A 12,096-nucleotide genomic window follows, 5' to 3' on the forward strand; every position below is an offset into this window, starting at 1 on the left:
GACTATAATAAATAAATAAATAAATAAATAAATAAATAAATAAATAAATAAATAAAATTAAAGATTTATTTATTCACTTTAGAGAGAGAGCACAGGGAGGTACAGAGTGCAGAGGGAGAGAGACTCCTTGCTCGGAACTGACCTAGGGCTCAATCCCACAATCCTAACTAAGATCATGACCTGAGGGTAAACCAAGAGTCCAATGCTTAACATACTGTGCCACCCAGGGGCCCTCTAACACACTATAATAGGAAGAAATTTTCAAAGGTAATTTTATAGCTCAAACTTCAAAACAGAAAATTTGCTAGATAAATGAAACTTTGAAAAACTAAGGAAAATTTTAGAAATAATGAAATCAAGATAGTATTCCACTGAATAACCTGAATCGTCAGTGATATTCTTCTATTTACATTTCAAATTTAAATATTATCATCTTAGAAATAAGTACATCAATTCAACCTTTTTGTGATATGAACTTTGACACATCACTTACCACACATTTCCTTATTAGTACAGTTTAATAAAAAAAAGTTAACCTTTCAAATACTACATTTTTAAAAAGATTTTATTTATTTATTTGAGAGAGAGAGCAGAGTGAGAGAGAGAGCACGAGCAGGGTGGGGAGGGGCAGAGGGAGAGAGAGAAGCAGACTCCCTATTGAATAGGGAGCTGGATGCATGGCTCAATCCCAGGACACCAGGATCATGACCTGAGCCAAAAGCAAACACTTAACTGAATAAGCCACCCAGGCACCCCGAAATATTATATATTTTAAATAAAGACATATTTTTAAGCAAGTGTGTGAGATCAAAACAACTTTTTAATGAATTACCTGAATGAAGCAAAAGATGTTACTGTTGATTTTTTCTAAAGATTTTATTTATGTTACAGAGAGCATGAAGGGGGGAAGAGCAGACAGAGAAGGATAAGTAGACTCCACACTGAGCATAGAGTCTGATACAGGGCTCAATCCCACCACCCTGAGGTTATGACCTGAGTTGAAATAAAGAGTTGGACACTTAACTGACTGAGCCACCCAGGTACCCTATTACTGTTAATTTTTAATTAAAAGCTGATTTCATGATCTTCAAAACTTCGGCAAAGCAGTTTTGATTAAAGCAGTAAATATTTAAGGAATTACATTATATTAAAGTATACATCCATCTAATGTAAATGTAATAATGTACATAAATGTAAAGTATTACATTTAATGTAAGAAAGAAAACATGGAAGTATAACCAACAAGGATGAGAATGTCTCTTTGTATGATAAAGTCCATATTAGTTCTTTCTAGTTCATTAAGAATCAAATGATTTGAAATGCAGTAAAAACAAAGTGTAAAAGCAATGAATAATTCAAAATGTGTAAAAAAATATAAGGTGAGATTTTGCTTCCTATCTAAAAAACAAGAGTTTCTTTTCTAAGCCCCCTGTTTCTTGTATTTATCTTATATTATGATAGTATATATTACTTTTCGTTCTCTCCAAAACAAGATATTGAGGAACCTATACTAAACCATGGCAAAGGAAAAGGTTTTGGTTAGTTTTCCCTTTGGAAAAGAAAACCCATAAAGCAGAGCCATGATATTACAGAGAAAAAGATCAACGTCCTGTTGCAGAATTCGAACGTTTCACTCCAAGACAATAGAGATACTTGGATCCAGGAAGAGAAACCCACCTTCCAGACCATAATCCCATACCTCCTCTTAAGCTTGTGCTGTCTTTTCTTTCTTTCTTTTTCCCCAATAAAGTTTGATGAGATATAAATCACATACCATAAAATTCACTCAATGTAAAAAAAAGCATTTGAATTGGTGGGTTTTAGTACATTCACAAAGTTGTGCAACCACCACCACTACCTAATTTCAGAATATTTTCATCACTCTAGAAAGAAACCCCATACCCATTAGCACTCAGCCCTCATCTCCCTCTGTCCCCAGCCCATTGCAACCACTCATCTATCTGACTCCATCAATTTGCCTTACACGGACATTTCATATAAACAAAATCAAACAGTATGTGGCCTTTGCACCTGGCTTCTATCACTTAGCCTGTTTTCTAATTCACCCACAGAGTAGTTCATATCAGTACTTCACTCCTTTTTATTGCTAAATAGTATTCTGTTGTATGGATATATTGACCTTTTTTTTTTTTAATTTTTTTTATTTATTTATGATAGTCACACAGAGAGAGAGAGAGAGGCAGAGACACAGGCAGAGGGAGAAGCAGGCTCCATGCACTGGGAGCCCGATGTGGGATTCGATCCTGGGTCTCCAGGATCGCGCCCTGGGCCAAAGGCAGGCGCTAAACCGCTGCGCCACCCAGGGATCCCGACCTTTTTTTTTTTTAATCCATTCATTAGCTGATGGATGTTTGGGCTGTTTACACTTCATTTGTTTGTTTAACAACTGATTTGCGTGTGTGTGCGGCAAAATATATGCAATAAATTTACAATTTTAATCATGTTTAAGTGCACAGTTCAATGGCATTAAGCACATTTTCACACTGTACAATCATCACCTCCATCCATCTCCAGAAGTTTTTCATCTTCCCAATCTGAAACTCTGTGCCTATGAAACACTAATTCCCCATTCCTCCTTCCTCCAGCCCCCAGCAACCACCATTCTACTATCTGTCACCATGGATCTGACATATAAGAAGAATCATATGATATTTATCCTTCTGTGTTGATTATACTTGTTGACTATTATAAATAATGTTGCTATGAACATCCATGTACTGCTTTAATATGAGCATATGTTTTCAATTCTCTTGGGGCCCCTGTGTTTTACCTGTCTGTTAAGAATCTATCTTCCTCGGGGATCCCTGGGTGGCTCAGCGGTTTAGTGCCTGCCTTTGGCCCAGGGCGTGATCCTAGAGTCCCGGGATCGAGTACCGCATCAGGCTCCCAGCGGAGAGCCTGCTTCTCCTTCTGCCTGTGTCTCTGCCCCTCTCTCTCTCTCTCTCTCTCTCTCTCTGTGTGTGTGTGTGTGTGTGTCTATCATGAATAAATAAATAAATAAATCTTAAAAAAAAAAGAAGAATCTATCTGCCTCTTTCTTTGCTACGTAAGTTGAAGTTTGCCAAACCCATATTATTCTTTTTGCCTGAGGGGAGAGTTCTTGTTATAGCTGCCTTTTCCTTTTGAATCTAGGTCTGCTCCATTCTCATTCAAGTGAAAAAAGGAAATTGGAAAGTTAAGAAAAAGCTCTTAGATCAGAGATGCCCAAACAAATGAGAAGAGTCAGGGTGATAAAAGATTAGGCAGTACAGCCAAAAGTAATTCTCCAGTTCTATACCAGAAGCTAAACCATGAATTTCCAATGATTGTTAAGAAATTCTTACAACTCAACAATAAAAAGACAACCCAAATAACAATGGGCAAAGGATCTGAAAAGACATTTCTTCAAAGAAGATACACAAATGGTTACCAGAGACATGAAAAGATACTCAATATCATTAGTCATTAGGAAAATGCAAATGAAAACTATATTCAAATACCACTTCACACACAGTAGAATCTCTATAAATAAAAAAATGAAAAATAGCAAGTATTGTCAAGGACATGGAGAAATTAGAATCCTTATATACTGCTGGTGGCAATATAGAATGGTGCAGCCTCTGCGGAAAACAAGTTAGCAGTTATTCAAAATGTTAAAGAGTTACTATACGATTCAGCAATTCCACTCCAACCTATATTTCCAAGAGAAAGGAAATGTGAATACAAACACTTGTACATGAATTTTCATAGCAGCATTATTCAATAACCAAGAAGCAGAAATGACCCAAAAGTCCATCAACAGATAAAGAGACCAACAAAATGTGTATATCTATACAAAATGAAGTACTGACACATGCTATGAGATGGATGAACCTTTTAAACACTATGTTAAGTCAAAGGACCCAGTTACAAAACCACACATATTATATGGTACCAATTATAGTCAATGTCCACAACAAGCAAATGTATAGAGCACAGGTAGATTAATGGTTACCTAGGGCTTAGAGAGATTGGAGGGAAATGGGAAGGGACCACTTATTGGTACACAGGATTTCTTTTGGGAGTAATGAAGATTTCTAAAAAGATCATGGTGATGGTTGCATAACTTTGTAAATATACGAAAAACCAATGAATGATACACTTAAATGAGTGAACTGTAGGACATCTGAATTGTATTCAATAAATACTACCGACGAATTTTGAGAAAATGATCACAAACTTGGATGTCACAGTAAATGTCAAACTGCTTTAAAAGTTTCTAAGGCCTACCCTCAATTTTTATACTTACCTCACTGTGGACAGATAATAAAGTGTCCATGGCCTGCCTACCACTCCATGACACACTCTGAATAGCCCTCATCTAGTTCATTTTCTTAACTGTAATGCTCCCTCAACTGGGATATATAAGCCCCAGTAAGAACTACTAAGATTCAAGAAAACAATATAGTTAGTTTAGTGGTTGATTCCAGGTTCTGGAGTCAGACAAACCTGCATGTGAATTCCAGCTTTGCCACTTACTTTCTAGCATCATAGTTTTGTTCTCCTGGATCTTAATTTACTCCTATGTAAAATGGAGATGAGTACAACTTACATAATCAAGTTTTAGGATAAATCACATGAAGTGCTCAGCTAGTCTCTGGCACACAGTTATGGGTCCAATAAATGTCATGCACTGTCATCATCAGAACTTCCTCCTGCTCCCCTTTTTTTCTCTTGGCTCTTTGTACCTAACACCATTTTTTCCTAAATCTTTCAAGCCCCGGGATTCTGGCACCATTCCATTGCTCTAATATGTTGTTTCTGCCTGACTGGGAGCTGTTCCCCAACATTGTAAACACAAAAACCTCACATTTCTTTCAGGAAACTACCCTGGCCTCCACTCAGTCCATGTGGTTTGTGGTTTTAAGATGATGTACTTGCAGCTCCAGGGCCAGGCAGGTAATCCTAGTCTAGTCAATCACAGAATCCATCTCCCTGGTCTCAAACAAAGAGCCTTTGCAAGATCAAAGGCAACAAAGAGGAAGCAAAACCTTAAGATGAAGAGAAATGGAGTTCTCTAATATCATCTAAGACCCAAAATCCAGCTATGTCTTGAGTCAGCCTTTAACTCTGAGGGTTTCTATAACTATCAGCCAAGAAATTATTTTTGCTGCCTAATCCAGGTTTGAGTTAGTTTTCTGTCATTTGCAAACAAAGGTATTTCTCAATTGAAAATCAGCTGCTCACCGAAACCCAAACATGATTTCATCATGGCGGAGGTGAGCATCATCATCAATAGACAGAATGGCCTCTGTCTCAATTTCATTCCAGGGCAAGAATCGATTGTTCAAACTGTTCTTCTCAGTACGGACAACCTGTAAGGAAGAAGGAAAAACACTAACGATCAATGCTGCATTATAGAATGCAAAACCAAAACTGCCTTTAGGTCAAAGGAGACTGTGACTGAATTTACTAAATAATCATGCCTGGTTGCCTACGGCTTGTAAAACCTAGCATAAGCCTTTCAGGAATAGAAACTGCCTTATAGGGACACCTGGGTGGCTCAGTGGTTGAACATCTATCTGCCTTTGGCTTGGGTTGTGATCCTGGGGTTCTGGGATGGAGTCCCGAATAGGGCTCCCAGCAGCGAACCTGTTTCTACCTCTGCCTATGTCTGCCTTTCTCTCTGTATCTCTCATGAATAAATAAAATCTTAAAAAAAGAAACTGCCTTATAATTTAGCAAATGTATAAATATTTCATATTTTAAGCTTTATTCATTTGCTAATTTCTTGTGAAACAAGCTAAAGCTGAGGATTATTTTACATAAGCAACATAGTCTAGGGAAATTAATAACTTTCCCAAGAGAACACAAGGTGGCAGAGTAGAACTGAGGTTATAATTCCCAGCTCTGGAATCCTCAGGCTTGCTCATAAATTTTAAAACCCAACTCAGAAATTCCCTGGGTCTGTGTCATTTCTGATGCCTAATTTTAAGGCCTTTTCTGGTATTTTAAAAAAGAGAGAGGGAGAGCCCATCCAGTTGAGGTTAATTACCTCACCTTTGCAATTCCCACCTGCAGTACTAACTACACATACAAAAGCTTTTTTTCTTTCAAGGGGTACCTAATTCAGAAAAACTAAAAGCTGTGTCCACAGCAAATCCCAATTCAAAGAATTTCTATCCAAAATGATCCATATACAAAGCAGTATTTTCTTCTAAACAAAGATTAGTGCCCAAACAGAACTACACTATATTTTTTTTTAAATTTAGATAAGCATAGTTTACTACAACATAGGTGGTAGCTATTATTATTCAACTTGCCCAAAACTTAAATGAGGATGACCATACTCAGTACTTTAATAGTTCATTTTATTTTTATGGTATCTATATCTAATTAATCCAACAAAAAAGGAACTATCATTTTAGTCTCAAAAAAAAAAAAAAAAACAAAGAGAAGTTCCTGAGGAATCATCTTTTTAGAAAAACAGAAAGGGTCACCTTACTTTCAACAGAAATTTACTTGAACTGAGAGGAAGCTCTACCTCGCTTGAAGAATGGAATTACATGCAGGGTCTAAAAGTCTACGAATGGTTTCAAAGGTACTCCTATGGCCTCACAAATATTGGCTCTTCAGCTTAAAATACTTTTTCTACTATTTTTCTATCAGAATTACTCTCCCTAGAGACCTAGCTCACACACCTGTCACTTCTCCCTCTTCAAAATGAATCACTTCTATGTTTTTAGAGTCCACATACTTCAATTAATTCATTCTAACACACTTAGAATCCAATTACTTCAGAGCTCAAAGAGCCTTGGAGATCCTACAGTCCAATTCTTATCTTGTACACGGCCAAATGGCAGAGCCAGACACCAACTTGTGCCTTCTAACTCCAAAGCAGTCTTTTTTCTACTAAACTTACATTAAATTTAGAAATCTCATCAAACCAGAGCCCTATGGAAAATGCATTGTGTACCGTCAAGAAAGAAAAATGCTGCCCAATAAGCACATAAAATAGTTTATCACTTAGAATGTTCACTTTAGGGGATCCCTGGGTGGCGCAGCGGTTTGGCGCCTGCCTTTGGCCCAGGGCGCGATCCTGGAGACCCGGGATCGAGTCCCACATCGGGCTCCCGGTGCATGGAGCCTGCTTCTCCCTCTGCCTATGTCTCTGCCTCTCTCTCTCTCTCACTGTGTGCCTATCATAAATAAAAAAAAAAAAAAAAAAAAAAAAAAGAATGTTCACTTTATCAGAGACCTTTCTAAGACTCTGCCTCAGCCACAGAGGAGTTTCTCCCAAGACAAGAAAGGATATGTAACAGATTTGCTACTACAGAGAACAGATATCAGACAGTGACAGACATGGAAATTCACCTTGCCCTGAAGCATATTAGACCAGTATAAAAAAATCCCTGGGCTTAAAGCCTAGGTCTCCCAAGCCCAGATTCAGCAGGTACAGAACAAAGTACTGAGGTCTGGGTCAGGGTGAAAAGAAGCGCAAGGAGGAAGAGATGATCAAATACTCACCATAGCAGCAGCTGGGCTCCATCCCCAGGGAGCAGGAAAGTGGTCAGAAGTAGCAGAAGCCAAATGCCAACCTCAGCAACCATAAAATGCCATGTATCTTAAGATGCACCCAATTTCAGAGATGTTAAAATGTTAATAATGTCCACTTTACAATTAATGGAACTATGGCAGCTGTTTGCTCAGCCACACCCAACAAACAACCTTGGTACTTCATTTCACTTCCCTAACACGCCTAGCATTCACTTAATACAGAACTGCATTTCTGTCAGTTCAGGTGAACAAAGCTCCCTGCTCAACTCTAGCAATGAATACACATAGCTTAAAATGAAGAAGAAATAACTGAAAAATCCAGTTCTTGAATATTCAGTTGTAGATTAACAGTTTTGCAGGTTAGACACCAGGAGGATTATCTACAGCAAAATTAGTAATCCGGGAACACAGCATGGAGCTTTAGTACTCAAAGTGTGAGCCAAATACTAGCAACATGGGCCACACCTAGAACTCTCTTAAAAGTGCAGGCCTACCCCAAACCTACCACGTCAGAACCTGCAAAATTCCCCAGATGATTCCTATGCACATTAAATTTTGAGAGGGTTGGTAGAGGAAAAAGCAAGGCTTTGGAGTCAATCAGAAAAGCCTAAATTCAAATTCCAACTCCACCACTTCCTTGTTGTACAAAGATAAGCAAGCACCCTTTCTGCTAAGTGAATACAGCACCATGTTGTGTGGAGAAATGGAACTTGCTTATCATCCAAACTTGACAATCTTATAAACAACCTAACCTACTCTAAACACAAGAGGTAACAACAAAAACTAAAATAGTTGTGATCTAAGGCCACAAACATTTCCAAAATTTTTATCCAATTTACAAAGTAAATCAAATCAAGAGGACCTGCTTCCGTTCTTTGGAAGACTTAGAACTGAAGATCTAATACCAAATGTGTTTTAACCTAGATTTCACATCCATTTTTTTTTAGCAAGTTTATTAAAGTCAATTAAGAGTCAAGTCCATTAAGAACAACTACTATGGGGGCACCTGGGTGGTTCAATAGATTATGCAACTGCCTTTGGCTTAGGTCATGATTCCAAATCCTGGGACTGAGCTCCACGTCAGGCTCCCTAATCAGGGTCCCTAATCAGCGGGAGCCTGCTTCTCTATCTCTCCCTACTGGTGCTCTCTCTCTCTCTCATGCTCAGTCTCCCTCTCTCTCTTCCAGATAAATAAATAAAATCTTAAAAAAAAAAAAAAAAGAAGGAACAACAACAACTATTATGGATTCCAGAAATGCAGTACACATACTGCCTCTGCTCATCCCGGCACAATTCCTCTGGGCTGAATCGCAGCACGATTTTCAGGATTAGGGAAATGATACAATAGTCATCAGAATAAAAGAAAATATTTCAGGATTCACAGAAACACAACATTATGAATTGCAGCATCTTATTTCTGGTTAGCTCACAAACAACTGTGGTCAATAAATCTGCTTTAAGAATTTACAGCAGTGATTCTCAACTCTGAGTGATTTTACCCACCAAGAAACACTTAAAACAATGTCTGTGGACATTTTTGGTTATCACAAATGGTGGTGGAAGGGGGCAAGCTACTCATGCCTAGTGAGCAGAGGCCAGGGATGCTGCTAAATCCTACAAAGTATAAGACAACCCCCACAACAAAGAATCATCCAGCCCTAAATGTCATTAGGGCCACGGCTGAGACACACTGATTTAGAGTCAATGATCAGAAGACAGTACAGCAAACTTCAAAGAATAAATGTAGTTTGTTATTGAAGAAAAATCACCTTTCCTCATAACCAAAAAGAAACTCCTGCAATTATAATCCCTGCACATATAGACTAAAATTAAAGAAGGGAAGAGTAAAAGCTCTAACAGTTTTACTTCAAAGCTCATAGTGTTTAATGGCTAGACACAAGCACAGCAAACCAACCATTATCATTCTGGCACCAAAATCATAAGGGCAAAAAAACTTAAATATTTGTAATGCAGACCTGCAGATCAGCATTGGCCTTTAAGAGTTTGAGAAATGGCAGGTTGAACATGAAAGAAATGAGTCATCCAGAGTGGTAAGTCTTGTTTAGGAAATATTCTCATTTTTGTTGATGTTGTTTTGTTTTTCAAATTAAAAAACTTCTTCCACAACAATGTGTATTTTTTCATGCCATCTGATTATACCTTAGTAACCTGTAAACATGAAGACTGATCTTCATGTTACTGAGTGAATTACTGGTTATGACCTTGACCATAATATATAGACCCTGGTATACAGTAGGCATTCAACAAACATTTTATAAATGAATGAATGAACAAATGACTAGGAAATAAGCCCTAATTTAGCCCTGTCGATTCTATTTTCAGAATATAGAATAAAGACTTGATAATTTATATATCAAAACTATAACATTCTATATACTGAAACCTAGTATTTAATCTAGTTTTCTACAGCAAAACTATCCTCCAACCTACAACTATCAATCAAGTCAGGAGCAGTGCTCCCTAATATTCATTTTTCTTGCTTCACATACGTTATATGGTCTCGTTCATTTGGGGAATATAAAAAATAGCGAAAGGGAATAAAGGGGAAAGGAGAGAAAATGAATGGGAAATATCAGAGAGGGTGACAGAACATGAGAGACACCTAACTCTTGGAAACGAACAAGGGGTAGTGGAAGGGGAGGTGGGCAGGGGGATGGTGTGACTGGGTGACAGGCACTGGGGGAGCACTGGACGGGATGAGCACTGGGTGATAGGCTGTATGTTGGAGACTTGCACTCCAATAAAAAAAAAAAAAGGTTTTTAAATGCTTCACTAGTTCTCCCATTTACCATCATTCATAAAAGCCTTGACTTTTACTCATTGCACCTCTCTTCCCATTGCAATGGAACAGTACAGCAGTCATGGCTTGGAACCCCACCATATGCAAATGTATGCAAGTGTATGCATGATCAAAAAATAATTAGTAACCTCAGGTAACATTCGAGTTGGTTCTTGAGAAATTCTAGAATTTATGAATGATAAAGAGCTACTATTCTAATAGGATCCTTTCTCCTAGTATGCTAACAAGGCATTTGGCTTTTAAATCCAGGTAGAATCAGCAAATCCAGATTAATTAGGAAAGTATCGATTTAAATAAATATTTAATTAGTTATAATGATAAACTTGGTGCCCAATTAATAGTAAGCAAATATCTCTTAATATCTAAGGGATGGAAATGTAAGTAGTTGCTATTAACAAGGAACAATAAAATATTTCAACCATTAGTAAGTGATAGTTGCTTAAGTATAGCAGGATGAATTTGGATTCAAAAAGAAGTACTTAAATATAGAATCTTTTATAAAAGCAGCTCATGACTAGCCACTGGCAGGTCTCTGAAGTCAGTAAGCAAGAAAAATAGGGCATGAAGAGATTAAGTGAATTAACCCAAGTCATACAGTAGACCAACAACACACAAGAAGGTAAAATATACCTGAGAAGTAATAAAATTAGAAAATGTATGTGGAGGGGCTGCTGGGTGGCTCAGTCAGTTAAGTGGTCAGCTTTTGATTTCGATGCAGGTGATGATCTCAGAGTCATGAGATGGAGTCCCACATCAGGCTCCATGCTGAGCAGGGAGTCTGCTTGAGATTCTCTCTCTCCCTATGCCTATGCCCCTCCCCTGGTTCACAAGAACATGTGCACACGTGCTCACTCTTTCTCTCTCAAATAAATAAATCTTTTTAAAATTTTAAAAAGAAAATGTATGTGGAAAATATAAAGCACCATAAAAACACATAATGCCACTGACTAAATCCAGCAGTTTAAATACATTTTTAATGTTATCCTTTCTCTTTTTCTTTTCTATTTTTTTTAAAGAGAGGGAGAGAGAGAATCCCAAGCAGGTTTCACACCCAGCATGGAGCCCAATGGTGGGGCTCAATCCCACAATCCTGAGATCATGACCTGAGCCAAAATCAAGAGTTGGGAGGCTTAAACGACTAAACCACCCAGGTGCCCCTTTTTCTCTTGTAAGATCAAATTTTGCCCAACCAAAGCCAAAAGTCTCCAGCCTCAAAACATACACATGTGTAATACACTTCTGTAATGAATACATTTCTGAAAATAAACTTTATGTCAAGTCACTTCTAAATAAAATCTTCTATCTTAATCTCTAACCAAAAAGGTCTAAACTATATTTCCTCTCCTTATCATACAGGCAACTAGGTAAACTCACTTTTGTCTTCCATCCTCCCCTTTCCTATAACTTAAAAAAGAAACCCATCATAGAGCTTGAGAATCAAGAAAGTGAGTCCAAAAGGAAGCACATAGTCATATGTACCTCGCTGTGAGAACCCATGTGAAACAGAGCTTGAGGTGATGGTGATCAACAGAGAAAGGTCAAGTAGTATTAAGATATCTTGATTTTTCAAGAGACTCGTTCAGTAAACACCAAGTGGTAGGGACAAAAAGGAAATGCACAAAAGTAAGGGAAAAGAATAGGAAAGTTAACACAATGAATTGTGTTATATAAATTTTCTATTTATAACTAACTTTAAATTTGGGTCTATGCAGTATTAAAAAATAATATATTTTAGGTTA

At 37.6% G+C, this 12,096-nt stretch overlaps 1 protein-coding gene across 2 annotated transcripts in view; it reads right to left on the bottom strand.

Annotated features, from left to right (window-relative positions):
* The window catches only part of EXTL3 (exostosin like glycosyltransferase 3), a 151,834-nt gene that overhangs the window by 22,470 nt on the left and 117,268 nt on the right, over positions 1-12,096 (bottom strand). For both annotated transcript variants that reach the window (XM_038573706.1, XM_038573705.1), the window contains exon 4: positions 5,227-5,354. In XM_038573706.1, coding sequence (XP_038429634.1) covers positions 5,227-5,354 — 128 coding nt within the window. The remainder of the gene's footprint in view (positions 1-5,226; positions 5,355-12,096) is intronic.

The sequence above is a fragment of the Canis lupus genome, chromosome 25, assembly GCF_011100685.1.
Source record: "Canis lupus familiaris isolate Mischka breed German Shepherd chromosome 25, alternate assembly UU_Cfam_GSD_1.0, whole genome shotgun sequence".
In the NCBI taxonomy this organism is placed as follows: Eukaryota; Metazoa; Chordata; class Mammalia; order Carnivora; family Canidae; genus Canis; species Canis lupus.